The 15552-nt window shown below is 38.4% G+C and overlaps 1 protein-coding gene across 5 annotated transcripts in view; it reads left to right on the top strand.

Moving 5' to 3' along the window:
* The window catches only part of LOC110170601 (target of Nesh-SH3), a 16823-nt gene extending 1460 nt beyond the window's left edge, over window positions 1-15363 (top strand). Inside the window, exons 2-22 of one of the 5 annotated variants that reach the window (XM_020936268.2) lie at window positions 3977-4156; window positions 4807-4875; window positions 4947-5079; window positions 5415-5605; window positions 5781-5827; window positions 6321-6369; window positions 6732-6797; window positions 8025-8534; window positions 8813-8890; window positions 9204-9362; window positions 9802-9867; window positions 11462-11527; window positions 12293-12415; window positions 12747-12836; window positions 12913-13122; window positions 13187-13292; window positions 13702-13781; window positions 13940-13969; window positions 14052-14210; window positions 14300-14422; window positions 14509-15363. In XM_020936268.2, coding sequence (XP_020791927.2) covers window positions 3977-4156; window positions 4807-4875; window positions 4947-5079; window positions 5415-5605; window positions 5781-5827; window positions 6321-6369; window positions 6732-6797; window positions 8025-8534; window positions 8813-8890; window positions 9204-9362; window positions 9802-9867; window positions 11462-11527; window positions 12293-12415; window positions 12747-12836; window positions 12913-13122; window positions 13187-13292; window positions 13702-13781; window positions 13940-13969; window positions 14052-14210; window positions 14300-14422; window positions 14509-14624 — 2651 coding nt within the window. In that variant the 3' untranslated portion in view covers window positions 14625-15363. Of the gene's footprint in view, window positions 1-3976; window positions 4157-4806; window positions 4876-4946; window positions 5080-5414; window positions 5606-5780; window positions 5828-6320; window positions 6370-6731; window positions 6798-6945; window positions 7024-8024; window positions 8535-8812; window positions 8891-9203; window positions 9363-9801; window positions 9868-11461; window positions 11528-12292; window positions 12416-12746; window positions 12837-12912; window positions 13123-13186; window positions 13293-13701; window positions 13782-13939; window positions 13970-14051; window positions 14211-14299; window positions 14423-14508 lie in introns of all 5 variants that reach the window. The other 4 variants (XM_020936269.2, XM_020936270.2, XM_020936272.2 and 1 more) reach the window with 4 other exon arrangements.
* The last annotated feature ends 189 nt before the right edge of the window (window positions 15364-15552 follow it).

Here is a 15552-nt window from a genome sequence, read left to right as displayed (position 1 = left end):
TACATCAAATTGGTCCAATCCAGAATAAAGAAGATTATGGTATAGAATGTATCTGCTTCAAGATAGGTTCAAACTTTGCAATAGGTTTTAGCTTTTTTAAGTGCAAATAAGAAGACTTTTATTATTAATGAAGTTCCATTTTGTCTAGAATTAACTTAATAATATGCTGTATTGTTGCATTTGCCCCCAGGAGCCAATTTTCCTTTCACCAGCAAAGTTTATAATTTATTGTCATTGCTATGTCATGTATTGCAATGGTAGGAAAAAACAAAACAAAACTTTAGGCTAGTGTGATCTCCCACTAGGAACTCGGTATTTCCTAGCAATAAAGCCTGAATTATTTCACCTGGCAAAGTCAATGCAATATTTTCACACCTCATTGCTTTAAATGAAGGTGACTGTCATAGCAAAAGCCATTGAACATCTGTCTTCTCTCAGTGTGTATGAGCCAAATCTCTTCTCCACATCTCCTCAGTTCTGTGTCTCTAGGCGGGATAATTTGCCAGAGGTGTCTAAAAGCACTCACGTCCCTGAGGCACAACAGAGCGTGTCTGTGTTGTTGGGAGTCTGTCACATAGTCTATAAAGAGTTATGGCCAATATACTGTACTAACATGAGGAGTTATAGCCTCATTTGGGCACAAGAGTTTGCGGAGTGTACAGCCAAGTGGTCTCACTCAGTGGTTTTCCCTCCAAACAAATTCCACCAAAACTTTTATTTTATTTTCAGCAAATAGTTGTTAAATGCCAATTTCCATGAGTGTGTCCATAGATATTGTGTTACTATTAGCAACTAATAATGTAAATAATATCCATTTTACACATACAGTATAATACACTTTAATGTTGTTGTGCCATGGACTATGTGATGCTGATAACCCTATTTACCCCCTCCCTTTCCCCCAGGACCGTTCATCACTTCATCCAAGAACATCAGCACTTCAGGCCAACTCTGTGTTTCAGTTTAAGGGTGTTCCTCTCTCCCAGTGCGAGATACACACACAGCACTGCACACCACAATGAGAGCAATGGAAAACTGTTGTGGTATTGTTTAGTGTAACCATTCGGATTTATTTACTGTCTCCAGTAGAGTGGCAGATGAACATTTAATTGAAAAGTTGTGATGGATTTACGCCCAACTCCTGCTAGTCCACTCATTAAAAGCAAACATCTTTTATGCATCATGTCATTAGATGTTTTGGTATTCATAGGTTTTTGAAGAGATACTGTTGCTTGAATGGACAAAGATGTTTGAAGAGTTTGTGTCCATGTCTGGGGACTATACTTTTACAGTTGTGAGATTAGAAGTGTGCAGAGAGAAATAACTGCATTTGTTGTTATACTCTGAGAATTGTGCATGTTTGAGTGATTGAATATTTATACAAAAATATGGATGCAGTTAAGTGCGGTTACATGCCATGTGGAAAATCATAAATCAACTCACAGTTTGACAAACTCCTGAAAAAATACCCTCCAATAATTAATCATTGTGCTCAGGTGAAATGGACATAAACAAACAAATGAACTTTGCAGCTTAGCAGCACTTTTGGCTCGTTCTACCTCCAATGTTTCCCTCTGTGCTGTGGGTGATTGATTATGGGGACTGTGACCAGGGCCATTCTTAAAGCTTTATTCACTGGAAACACTGATAAGTCTTAACAGCCCTGAGCAGTGTGCAGGCCAAATGGCCTGAACTGTAGAGCCAGCATTTGCTTGTACTTGCTTGAGATTTTTAAATAATTTGCCAATTTTTTGTACTGTTTCATATATTCTCAGGGCTCTCTCTATTTTGGAGATGGGACCACTTGGAATTATTGATAGGGGAAGCAAAACAAATGGCGTTTTGATAGGAAACTCTTCACTGGAAAATCCTGGGCTTCCCTCGCGTTCACTTTGTCTGTTTTGGCATCTGGCAGCTGTTGGCAGTGGTCCTCAAGCAAAGTTCCACTATTTCATTTAACACTGAAAAATGAGCCAGGGACATTACCAATGAGCCTATAGGCCCAGTACAAGCTACGGTCCAGTTTTTGAGCAGCACTGATGATGAAGTTGGAATTTCAGTTCATTTCTCATTTCCACTGTAGAGGAAAAGTGACAGAGAACCATAGATGGAAATGTTATTCGATGTATTCTAAGTTTAATCTCACTGAAGTATCATGTTGTATTTAATAATGCTATCTGTCTGTTATGCAAACATATATGCCACAACTGCAATACAATGAAGGGGAAGACAGCGTAATGGACCACACTTGCTCAAACAATAGTTAAAAATAAGTACACCAAACCACTTGAACACCTTTGCCTGCTTATACCAATATAGCTATTGCATGAGTAAAACTTGAAAAATTGCTTTTCTGAATCTGCTAGTTCATTTTAGCTTCTTTCCCTTCCATTGTTTGAAATCATTTGCCTACATAGACAATTTGTGTGAGATGTTTTAACTATTGGAGAGACAGAAGAGCAATACTAGCCAAAATTTCTGTTTGTTGAAAAGATGACACTCTGTTTAACTAACATTTTATGAAAAAGCTTTAATTTGTTCGTGCTAAATATGATTGCAACATTACGGTGTTCAACTTCACAGTGTGTGAAGATTTATAGTTGTCCATGTGCTCACGCCAGCTGCCATGTCAAAAGTCACATGTCTTGACCAGCTGCTAGGATCACAATTTGCAGATGTTGATTAACTCGATGGTTGTAGAATAGTTTCCATGTTCTGTACAGCCATGTATGGGTAATTAGGAATGAAGAAAATAGCACTTTTTGTTTTTGCTGGAGTAGTTTCTTTTGTTGGCTGCTTGCTGACTAGTTTTCATTCATTGTGAACCATAAACTTGATTAGTCATATATTGGCATGATTTTGGTTACAGTGTCTTAGTTCCATCAAATAAACACATTGCTCCCTTCACTAAAATTATGATTGGTTGAACTTTTTTGGATGCGTGGTTATTTTGTCATATGTTTAGAATATAACCCACAAACAAAGGAAGTTTACAATTAAAAAATAAATAAATAACAAGCAAAGTGCATCAGTCCTGAAAAGCAGGATGTTCTGAGATAGCCTTATAACTCCAGCCACAAACTGACTCAAGCCACAGTGACCCAATGGGGAACACTTATATTTGTGGTGTATTCTTACATTTTGGATCCAAAAGTGATTTGCGGTCAAGTCCATGAATAATTCAGACAGTCACTCAAGTAAAATGTCAACAAGAGATTCACTGTTTTTGAAAGAAATATACAAACTTCACAATCCACAAATGTTGAACCCTATCCGTACCCTCTAGTTTGCTAGGGATTGGCTTCACAAATCTGACATGTTAATCTTATGTTTTAAAGTCCTTTCAACTGAAAACAATTAATCATTCATCTTTTGGAGGTGAATTATGTCACTGTTTTCGATGCTATTGTAAAAGCAATTTCATGTTTTTGTTTACTTATGCTGAGAGGCAAGATGTTGAACTTGTGCTATTTTTTGTTTCATATGGGTAGGCCCATTGATTACAATAATATGAACCTTAAATGAGGTACAAACATCTGTAGTTTAACAGCAATTCTACCATCTTATTTATTTATTTATTCAATATTTTACCAGGTAAGTCAATTGAGAACACCTTCTCATTTGCATTGACGACCATAGGATTTTTACCTGTACTCCAGCTCTATATTTTAAACTGTTGTTGGTTTCAGATGACATTACTATATTCTATATGCCAATATTATTTTGTACAAATGGGGGGCAGCTAAAATTAAAATTGCTCAAATGGAGACATATGTTGTAATATAGCATAGTCTTGGGCCTGATCAATAATATAAATGATCAGGTTCCATATTTGGGAATTTAGATTTCTGATATTTTCATGGTAAATGGGAATGTAATTAATAGGAAAACCTTTAGAGTGATGTGATGCAAACCCGGGTCTGACCTAAGTGTACCTACATGCTAACTACTAAAAACTCACTCTGTGTTTGTGCAGTGAGACGACAAAACATGAAAGTGCGCATCAATGCAACAGGAGACACCATCATCATGAAGTTCCTACGTCCCAATCCGGACACCAAACTTGAAGGTTACATCCTGGGCTATGGCAGCAGCATGTTCTCCAAACAGTTCATTCAGCTACCTGAGAATGGAAAGCCCTATGAGACAGAGTTTGGTAGGAAATATTCACTCATAATTGATTTAATCTCTGTGTTGTTTTTAACTGATATTAGTATAGGAATGTGTGTTGTTATTATTGATATTAGTTTGAGAATGTGTGGGTATCATAGATCATAAGTGGATTAAGGGAGTGTGACGTAACCCATAGTGTTTGGCTCCAGTCAAATGAAGCTCACAATGCTAGCAGTTGCAGGAGCAAATTTGGAGCCAAGTCCATATTAGGTATATACTGTTACATACAAAATAGTGTATAATAATGTATTAATATGTAATAATATAAACACCGGGATCATGTAGTGCAGATTAATACGAACATTTTAAGATCAAAATGATGAGGCTCACTGCAGGAGATACAGAGAGAGGGGGGTGACAATTTTCCAATGTAAAGTCAATTGGAAACAGTTGATGGAGCCAGAAGCACCCCCATGAACACTTTCTATTTGGAACGCAGTGCCTAGTGGTTTAGCCATGTTCATTTATATACACAGTCTGTGGTGGGTATTTAATCATTTGATGAAATTTAGACATTTCTGCTGTGTTTCCTCTTTCAGTTTTGTTGTATTTTGTACTATCTATGTATCTGTCTGTCTATTTATCTTTTATATATACATATAACCATATTAAGTTGAAGTATGATGGTTTCAGATGCTGAGCCCAAATATCTAATCGCTGTTCAGCCAATTCCTGCCAATGATGTGAAAAAGCAATGCACAGGTACAAGATAAAGGATTGCGTTCTAAATGTATGTTGACTTTGCAGGAATACTGAAAATACTTCTTGTATAGGTAAAGTTGAATTGGAAAAGCCACTTCATTTGGTCATTGGCTCTGTGACGCCTACATCGGTACTCCTGTCCTGGGGAACACTGCTGAAAACCCCCTATGAGTCCAACATCATGAACGACTGCCTGGAGGATGGGTGAGCTACAATGTTATGCTATTCACAGATGTGATGTAGAGGAGAAAAACAGTCATAACAAGGAAAGACAATTTGAACATTGTATTAGTGCAGATGCTAGAACTGGACAAACAATATATGACTCCCTCAAGTATCTCAGGTTACTGATAGTAGATCCAGAACTGACTGCAAACAGGTGCTGAGAGAGTCCACCCACTCGGCTTACAGAAAGAATGACATTTTCCCATATAAATTTGATCTAAATGTCGTTATAGTGTAATGACCCATTTTTCTGGTCCACCTGGATGATTCAGACAAGCAGCTTTAACCGTGGTTTTCCAATGTCTGTGGCCCAGATACTACACTGTTCGATATCGTGAGAGGAACAGGAAGTGGAATTATCAGACCTGCCCTACGAGTGATACAGTCATTGACAACCTCAAGCCCAATACTGTGTATGAATTTGGGGTTCAGCCCAACACTAAGGAAGGCAATGGACACTGGAGCAAACCTGTCATCCACAACAACAGCAACGGGGGATCGGAGGGTAGGATGCTGAACCTAAAAATATTCTGTTTATAGTAATAAATAGAGTAGAGTGCCCAAAATGTCATCCTTAACCAGGAAAATTCATGAACTGAAACTCTGAATACATTAGGAACTGTTCATTTATTTTATATATCTACTTCATTTTGGTGAATTGTATTTTATTTTGCTTTTAGATAAGACCCAGGTCAGAAAACCAGTCAAACGACCCATAAACCCTGTGGTAAGCAATACTTTTTTCTTTTGCAGTACTTCAAAAATTTACATAAAATAGCACTGCTATATTTACTAAAGGTTCCTAAATAAATATAAAAATAAACAATATTGGCATAATGTGGGTATTCAAAGCAGTTTATGTTTATGATGTTTAGAGTATTCTTTCCCATCCAACTCCTGAATGGAAACAGCAACCAAGCCAAAAGAGAATGTGGAAAAGTTATACTCGTTTCAATGAGATTAAAATGCGTATGTGTAAAATAGATACGATAATAGATAAGTTTTGCTGTCAAGTTTGTAGCTGTGTATTTCAAGTCAGGTAATTATTTTTACAGATAAAGAAATAAAGAACATTTCAAGTGGCAAAACTTCAAAATTTTAAATCACACAGTTAACATAAAATAAGTCTGCATTACAGTTCAGAGTTTACATAATTATGACATTGGTGATAAAATAATTTATACTAAAATCTGTCCTTTTCCTTGTCTGTTGCCTACCAGAAATCTTACGCCAACAACCAACACACCCTCCCCTTCACGCCCCGTCATGGTAAGCCAAAAGCAGTTGTGGTGGAGTCCGGTGCGCCTCATTTACTACCGCAGCCGGACTTTTATATGATACTATAATTTATTGTTGCTTACATGCTTTTCTTTCAGTTCTTTTCATCGACCCTTGACTAAATGCTCCCTGTGAGATCAATTAACAACAACTTTGAGTCATTATTTTAGCTTTACACAAAAGTATTTACTTTGCTTCAGTATTGATGTAAGGCATTATTATGGTACTCAAGATATCATACATTAAAAACAAAAGGATGTTTTCTCATAACAGATTACATAACTCTCTTGCAGGCTCTGATGGCATCTCAAGTGTTGACCTTTGACTTAAACTGTGCATCTTGTCCTTGTCAGTTTCACATAACAAGACCCAGGTCAGGTCGGACCTCTTCCGGAAACTAGCTCCAAAGACAACTCTTGGTAATTACTCTTTTGACCTCAGGTTCAAGTCTCGCCTTCCTATCTTTTTTGTTTCCTTTATGGACAGTCTCAGTTATTTATCTTTTTACTTGACATGTTAACATCTTACCCAGGACTTTGTTAATCTAATTTAAGTAATATTTCTCAGCTCCAACCACTACTAGGCAGGATTCTGTGTTGACACTTCGGCCCACAGTCCCTGTTGTGACCAAACAGCCAGCCATTGGTAAACCATGACAATCCCAATGGGTTTCTTTTCCTAAAAGCTTCATGGCTTTAGCAATGCTTTTGCCAGATACTGTGGAATAAAGTTGGTGCTTTAAAATGGCCTGTGTAATTGCTGCATGCTCAGTAGCATGTTGTGAGTCCAGCAGTTAGGCCCTCTCTGTGGAAACGATGATGGAGTTGGCACTTTGTTAGTTTGTTATGAGGTAGGTGACCTTGGCTGCATGGCATATGTGTTTGATGGTTTGAAATATCAGAGGATGGAACATTATGGTCAAATTTGTGTGTTAAGTTGGCTTGTTCCTATTCACTGTAACATTTCATTATACACCCAATTATGTGTGTATAATGCTTTTAATATCTGTTCAGTATCATGTGTATTTTATTATCTCATTCTTTCCTCATTCAGTTCAGGGCTCTCTCTTAAGAAGTTGTGCAGTCCTACTGAAAATCACACAGTTACCAAATGCTTGTGCTTTCAGTGCAGTGCAGTGTAAAGTCTGCATGACAAGGCTGCATGGACCAGTCATTTTACATTTAGTTTTTTTTTTTTTCAGGTTCAAGAAGATCCAGATACTTTGCCTTAAACATTGTGTCCTCTTCTTACTCTTCTTTCTTCTAGCTTTTCTTTGAACAGTTTGACCAAAGTCTTGAAGCAAATAATAATGAGCCACTGTTATCCTACAAGTAAAACCGATGGATTTTCAATGCCCATCACTCAAAGCCATCCTTGACCTGTAGTTGTGTCTGTTGGCAGTAACATGGTTGTTACATTCAAATGCTTCCATCTGGACTGTCTGCCTTTGAATATTGAGACCCTCTCAGACAAAGGCTCAGTAAATGCTATTGCATAACATATGTGCTCTGGAGTACATGCTCCTCAGATGATTAGGAGACTTAGTTCTAATTCTAGTTTACCGGCTGTTCTGACCTGCTATTTTTCTAAGAATAAGAGTAGTTGTTTTATGTTTGATAATATCTCTCTTTTTCAACAAAACACAGGACGAGAAGATGTCATCAGTTTCATATTGCCTCGCCAGCCAATGAAAAATGTTCAAGAACTTAATCCCAAGATTCCTAAACCAGCCAAGATTCAACCACACATACCAAAAAATCTGTCAGCAACCCAAAGTTATTACTTCAAAACTTCTCCTTTTCAAAAACCTGAGATTAAAACAACACTGCAGCCTTACCCTCCAGCATTCACAACCAAGCTGCCAGCTGCAGTCTCTCCTCCCACACCAAAACCAAAAGCACAGACAACTCCACCAAAGACCTCGGCTGCACCAAAGACCAATCTCCAATCTGAGACCAAGTCCACAATAACCTTAAAGACAATGCTCACATCCAAAGTACAGAGCATCCCATCCTCATTAAAGACACAGGCCCCGCCCAAGGTCCTGCCCAAAGGCACAACACATCGCAAGAGACTGCCAAACCCCCAACCTCATCCCAGGCGCCAGCCTCAGGCCAGCACTGACCCTGCTCTCGCTAAGCATGCTCGTCCCACTGGTAAACGTCCAAAATACCACTTAGGTGCATCCTTTAAAAGAGGCATATTCTATTATTCATGATAGTTACTTAGGTATTTTCAAATATCATATACAACATGGAAAATGTTTTCCCTGTATTTTTAGGTATAGGTAAGTGTATTTCAAATTTAGCAAGACATTTTTTATACTGTGACAATTGAAACACAGCATTGTGCCTCTTTTAAAAGTAGAGAGATTTATACAACTATCTCAACGTTACTGTACAACAAAATATACAGTAAGTTTTCTCTTACACAGCTCCTAGTCCTCCAGAAGAGGGTAAGCCCCTGCAAACACCTGCTCTGGCTACAGAGAAGACCAGTAGTAGCCATCGGGGTAAACATCATAAGTTTGTCCCATTGCCATGTCTGTTTTGTCAGTCACCTACAACCCAGTGAGAAGTGCTACTGCCAGTCTGAGTAACACTTCATGGTTGTCCACCGCTTCCCCCATTTTCATGTGTACCCATTACAAATCATCGCCACCATTCACCTCCACTGCTTGTATCTTGTTTGGCAGCTTGTTTTTTCCAGCCTATCATTCCATTCCTTCATCTTAACTTGTCATCCTGCATTTTGTTCAATCCAGGTCAGAGCCGTTATGCTGAAAAAGTCCCTCCTAACCTTCCCAATGAACTTTTTTCATGTAGGTACTGGCAGCCGTAAACCATCCACTGGCGATGGGGTTCATTCTTCCACTAGCTCATCTACAGTTCCTCCGTCTGGTCGTGTTGCACCTAACCCCTCTCGCACTGGTGACAAACCATTATCTCAGGCCAAGACTTTCCACTCCTCCAACACACCTGGGGGTAATCTCTCACATTTATTTTAATTATTTCTCTTCTCAAGGGTTGCTCTAGTTACAACACTATTCTTTTACAGGAAGAAAATGAGTGCACAACTTATTTGAATGCCTGCGGTTTCCCATTCCTTTGTCTTTTGTTCTCATTTTCCTCCCATATTTGCTCTATGGATTAGGATTGTTAACATGATTTATAGCACCTAAGGTTGGCTAGTTAACTCATAGTTCTGTCCAGGAACACATTTTACACCAACTATGAAAAAGCACTGCGCACACGGAATATCCAAAAAGCTCTTAGTTGTTGAGAATAAGTGAAAACTATGTGTGTGTTAAGTGTCATTGTACACCCAGATGTTATTCCTCCAAGAGACAGTAACTGATTGCACCTTTCTTTTCTGACTTTGTTCCAAGTGGATTTTTATAACAAACTTTTTTCCCTCCAACAGCTGGTGGGGTGCATCATAGGGGCAATGTGCTCCCTAAACCTGCAGTGTGGCCCAAAGAGAAACCTGGTAAAGACCAACCAAGATAACTGCTGCTCAATCTCCTCACGCACTAACCTCAACGGCACCATTATGTCGTGTCCAACACAGCTGCACTGGTCTGTGCTTTGAGCTCCTCTGTCGATTCGCTCTGTGTTTGTCCGCGTGACATTTTGGTCATGGTCTGTGTTGTCCATTATGTGTATTCCCAGTGGCTTGTGCTTGACTGGGATTGAAGCCATCTGTAGATTCCTTTTCATCACTTCCATGTAGTGTCTATGGTGTATTAGCACATAATATGCACCTCTAATGGGAAATTTTGATTGAATTATGTTTAGTCTGGTTTTGGTCAAAGTTGAATGTGATTTTTAGAAAGCTATATTATTTTTAGTCCAGACTGGCTTTTTTAATTAGAGTAATCAACTCAATCTGAAGTAGCAATTGAAGCCCACGTCTGGACCGCGTACAGTGTGTTATTAATGTTGACACTGTTCGCTCCCTCTTTGGAGTCGGGTGCTCGTGCTTCAGTCCCATGTCACAGCTGGTGTGTGTTATTTCTGGAAACTTGGACAGTTTCAGAGGTCTTCAAAGAGTCGCAAGGCTCTATGGAAGCAACTCTACAGAAAATTAAGCTTGGCGAAACCATGCATTGCTAATAAAACAATAAACAATAGAGCATAAAGCTGTGATGGTAAAAATGTCTGCAGGTTGGATGGATTTGGTTGCAAATTATAGTTGAAATTCAATATTGTCAGTCAGTGTTGTCTATGATGATGACTATCAGTGTTGAAGCATCCCTAGGTTAAGAAGTAGTGTATGCATATATTGTATACAGAAGATACACAAGATAAAAACATACTGTCCCAGTATGACTTTTGAAAGACTGTATTTTGATGTAGTGAACCATACTTGGTGAACACATGTTGGTCATTAGCTGATCATGTGAGGCAGAAACATTTCTAGAATGCATGTTTTTCTTTCTACAGATGTTGGCTGAGGTTTGTCACGTAACTTCAACTTGCGTTTCTGTGCCAAAGTCCTTAATTTATGTCGAACAGGGGGAGGTCAGCCACACAGCACTGAGAGATGGATTCAGAGCCAAAACAAATGTTTTTGAGGTGTTTTAGACTTGACGCAGATTGTGAAGTAAATTACACACTGTGGTAACACACAGACTGTTAATAAAACGTGGAGATAAGATGGTGATGAAGAGCAAACGATTTACATCCAGACAACTTCGGGCTTAGTGCTGGGAGGATGGAGAGGAAATGTCATGTGTCAAGCCTCCCTTACTCTCCCTAATTCCTATGTGGTGTTAATGCAGTGTTTGTTTAAGAACATTAGATTTATTACCACTATTCATTAATCAAGTGTGTTTTAAGTTGCACAGATATCCAACAGCCTTTTAGATTACCATCTGTCATACAGAGGTTCAGACTATGACAGTTTCATTGCTTGGCTTTTGTGCACTTTGTGTTTTGTATCCTGTTTATATTTAAAGTTTTTTTTATTTTTTTTAATCACAGCATCCATGGCTTTTGCACTGCTCACCATCACTTTTTGTCCATTCTTCATTAACAACGGCTTTTTTTCAGTAATTCCTAAAAAGGTTCTTCTTTTTCAGCTGTTCTGCAGCCATCCTCTTCAGTCAACAAGAAAACCAATCTGGTTGGGAAGCCTAGTGATCATGGTGAGAGAAGTTGGTGCTTGTACTGTACAGTTTGTGGGTAACATGCTTGAGACTGCAGCTTTAATGAGATATTCCATATCTGAAAACATACTTGTTTAGTAATATAAGATCAGTCACCATCAAATGAAGAAACAATAGTGAACATTAAATTATTTAGGTTCAAGATCTGATGAGATCTCTAATCCTGTCACTAAACATGATTGGTGCACTGTGATCATAATATTTGTGTAATTTTAGACTTGATTGTTTTTGCACTATGCTGCTGCAGTTGATCATGGCCATCTTAGTATAATTAGACACAAGTGAGCAACATGTCTATTGAACTCCTGTTTTTCTTTCTTTCTATATCACAGTAAACCTCCACAGGCTAAGAGCAAGCAACTGATCAGAAATTTGAATGTGGCTTTTGGCCTTGGAGCATTGCTTATCTATTATGTGATCGGCAGGTACCTCCATTACCAAAGCAAAGAGCAATGCTAAAGAGTTTAACAGAGGGACATTAAAATGGCAGCTTTGCACCAATGTCATTTTTGGCGTACGCTTTTGTCTCTCCTACTGAGTGTGTTTCTGGGCATTCTTGGTGTATTCTGGCACATCTCTCCTTCCTTTAAAGAGCACAGGAGCTATTGCACAAGCCATCTCTGATCTTTCAGGCGCCAGGAAAAGGCCATTGGGTTGCTCAGTGAGGATGGCCAGAGCAGATGGAGCTCTATGTACAACTGTGAGTCAGATGATGATTCTGTTCCTACTTCTCACTGTCCTCAGATAAACCCATGGATCTGAAGCAAGGAGACAAGGAGTCCATCTTGAAGCCATTCCCCCAGGTTACAGCCAAGCCTAAGCCAGAGCGCAGGCAGCATACAACCACCTCTGCCCCAGCAGTAAACAGTAGGACAAACATAGATTTCTCTATAGCTCTCTGATATAGATTACTGTGAGGACGAGTTTTCTGATTATTTGAATTTGGATACATTAGAGTGTGGGGGTGATCTAAGACTGGAATATGTTAATTGGTTTAAATTAAAATTAAATTAAATATTAAATTAACAGGTGAAAATAAAATAACGTAGAGATATATAATATAAAAGAGGGCCAGATCAAATCAGTTGCAGACCTGGTCAGTAACAGCAGCCAGGGCTGTAAAACCATGGACACAACGCCCTGCCAGGGGCTGCTGGCACATCTCACAAACCTTATCACCTCTCTGTTGTATCTGCAGGCAGTCGCTTTGACGTCAGTGAGAATTCGTCTATATTCAGACCTCTACCTGCATCAGACGTGGACATAATGGGCAAAAAACGGTTTGTTGGTAAGTAGTAATGAGTAAGAAAAGTGTCACTGAAAGCACTTTTGCAATGCTGAGTTAACCTTTTCAAACCCGACAGCTCCTCATGTGATCTACAAGACGGACAAAAAGCCAGATGAGCCCTGCTCCATCACATCCTCAATGGCTTATTTCCCAGACGAGGAGGGAAATGACATCAGTGTCACTGGGCCCCCCAAAACCCCACCCTCTAATCTCACTGTGGTCACAGTGGAGGGCTGTCCATCTTTTGTCATCCTGGACTGGGAGAAGTCTGACAATGAAACAAGAGGTACTATCTAATGCATTTTATTTATAATCGCTACATGTCTTAAGTTATTTTTCATTTTCTGTAGAGTATGAGGTTGTATCAACTACTAAAGGCCCAAATGGAGAAGAAGTCTCTGTGCTGACTACTAACCAGACACATACAGCTGTGGAGAATCTGAAGCCAGAGAGCAGGTAAAAGCTGATAGACCAGAGCCAGGCAGTTTTATGTATCTGGACTAGTGATGATGTGCTGCAAATTGCGTGTTTTAGCAAAATAATATTTTATGTCAAACATTCTATTCCCTTTCCGGACATGAATTTAAAAACACCCTATTTGTGTCAAACTGAGCACATACATCAAACAGTGAGAAGGCCTGGGTGGAGTGGAATCCTGGGCCTGGATACAGAGGTTTTAATTAGCATCTGGAGTTGAACCCTCAGTGGGATGGTTCTGAATCCTGCTTTTGCCAGAACATCTGAAAACAGCACGTGGAATAACCATCATATTTGTGTTTGCGAGGGAGCCCGCCCCATACACCAATGTGCATGCGCACTGGCTAAATAAACAAGTTATTTACAATGCTTTTGTGTCCTCTTTCAGTTATGAGTTCAAAGTAACACCAAAGAATGAGCTAGGAACAGGACCATCCAGTGACCCTGTGTCTTTTAGCACAGAATCAGGTATGCTTTGATTAAATAATTAAATAATTCTATTAAATGACTCAACTACAACTTTATTTTTTGAAAATATACAACATAGTTGCAGTTCTTTTTGTGCCTTACTTACACCTTTGCCATTATTGTGATGATAATTAACAACTCATATTCTCGTGTTTCAGCGGACCCACGTGTGAGTGAATATGTAGCAGGTACAGATTTTTAATTTTTATTTTATTTTTTATCTTACTTGAATTAACTATAATTAAAATGTTTCGCTTAATTTTCCTAAAGGCAAAGATGCCATTTGGACTCAATTTCCATTTAAAGCTGATGCATACTCTGAATGCAATGGAAAACAATATGTGAAGAGAACTTGGTACAGAAAGTTTGTAGGCATCCAGCTCTGCAACTCTTTGAGATACAAGATCTATCTAAGTGACTCGCTCAATGGTAAATGGCCAAATGGCATGAAGAGACTCAGTAATGTTACTTATATATTATACATTTGTAGTCATCTATTCATTTTGTCATTTTTTTAGGAAAATTTTATAACATTGGTGACCAGACTGGATTTGGTGAGGACCATTGTCAGTTTGTTGACTCCTTCTTGGACGGACGAACAGGAACACAATTGTTTGCTGAACAGCTACCAAGCCGACAAGGTAAAATATTAACCAACTGCTTCAAGTTAATGACTGTGATAAACAACTGAAAACCACATTGATTGTTGTATATTTATTTTTACCAGGGTTTTTCAGAGCTTTGCGACAAGAACCTGTACACTTTGGAGAGATTGGAGGAAAATCTCACGTCACTTACGTGGGCTGGTACGAGTGTGGTACACCCATACCTGGAAAGTGGTAAAAGCATGAAGACCTTTACCTCAACATTTTGGCCAAACACATTTGTTCTGCTTGAAGGTGCTGGGCCTCTTAAACATGGACAGTCAGTGGGCCTGTGCAGAGGCTTTCAATTCCAATGGGAACGTTTGGATCCCATTGGGAACTCAGTTGTGTGTAATTGTAATATTAGTATTATCTATTTATCAAACATGTCTCAGTGGACAGTAGTTTGTGTGATAAGAAAAGCTGAATATAATCAGACAGAACTTTGGGAAGCTGGCTCCCAAAATGTAATAACTTGTATAATATTATTTATCAATGGATTGTTAGAGACTATTCTGTACTACTTAGTACACGCTTAAGTTTCTGCATTTCTAAAATAAAAAAGGATGTTTTGTAAAAAAAAAAAAAAAAAATCTAATTTGAGAAGTTTGTGTGGTGTTATAAAAATGTTGTACATTTTGGGCTTTTTTTCTTTACAAAGGTCTTGTTTGGTAGACAAATAAAAACGCAAACTATAATATTGCAGCATTAATATATGCAATAAATTCTTATAACTCTTAATCAAGCCAACTGTTCTTTACTGGCCATGACTGAAGTCACTATGATTGCAGTTTTTGACCATTACTATGTATATTGAGTAAAAGGATAGGCTACTGTGTGGTGGAATATACTGTATTAAAATATTGGTTTAAAAACTGTAAAATATTTTTATTTACACTGCAAAATGTATATAGTTTAGCATTTTTTTCAAATAAAATGCCAATAAGATTACTGTAAAATTGTGGTGCAATTGGGAGTTTTTTTCTGCAACATTGTAAATTGGCCCCAATATACATTTTTTATGCCAATAGAAACATAAAAATAACATGTATTATAATATTTACATTCAATTCCTCTCACTTAACAAGGCAGACTGACGTGAAAAACCAACCATACACTCCCATGGC

The sequence above is a fragment of the Boleophthalmus pectinirostris genome, unplaced genomic scaffold (genome assembly GCF_026225935.1).
Source record: "Boleophthalmus pectinirostris isolate CB_2022bp ecotype Guang Dong unplaced genomic scaffold, ASM2622593v1 HiC_scaffold_1, whole genome shotgun sequence".
In the NCBI taxonomy this organism is placed as follows: Eukaryota; Metazoa; Chordata; class Actinopteri; order Gobiiformes; family Gobiidae; genus Boleophthalmus; species Boleophthalmus pectinirostris.
This window is presented reverse-complemented; position numbering and strand designations above follow the sequence as displayed.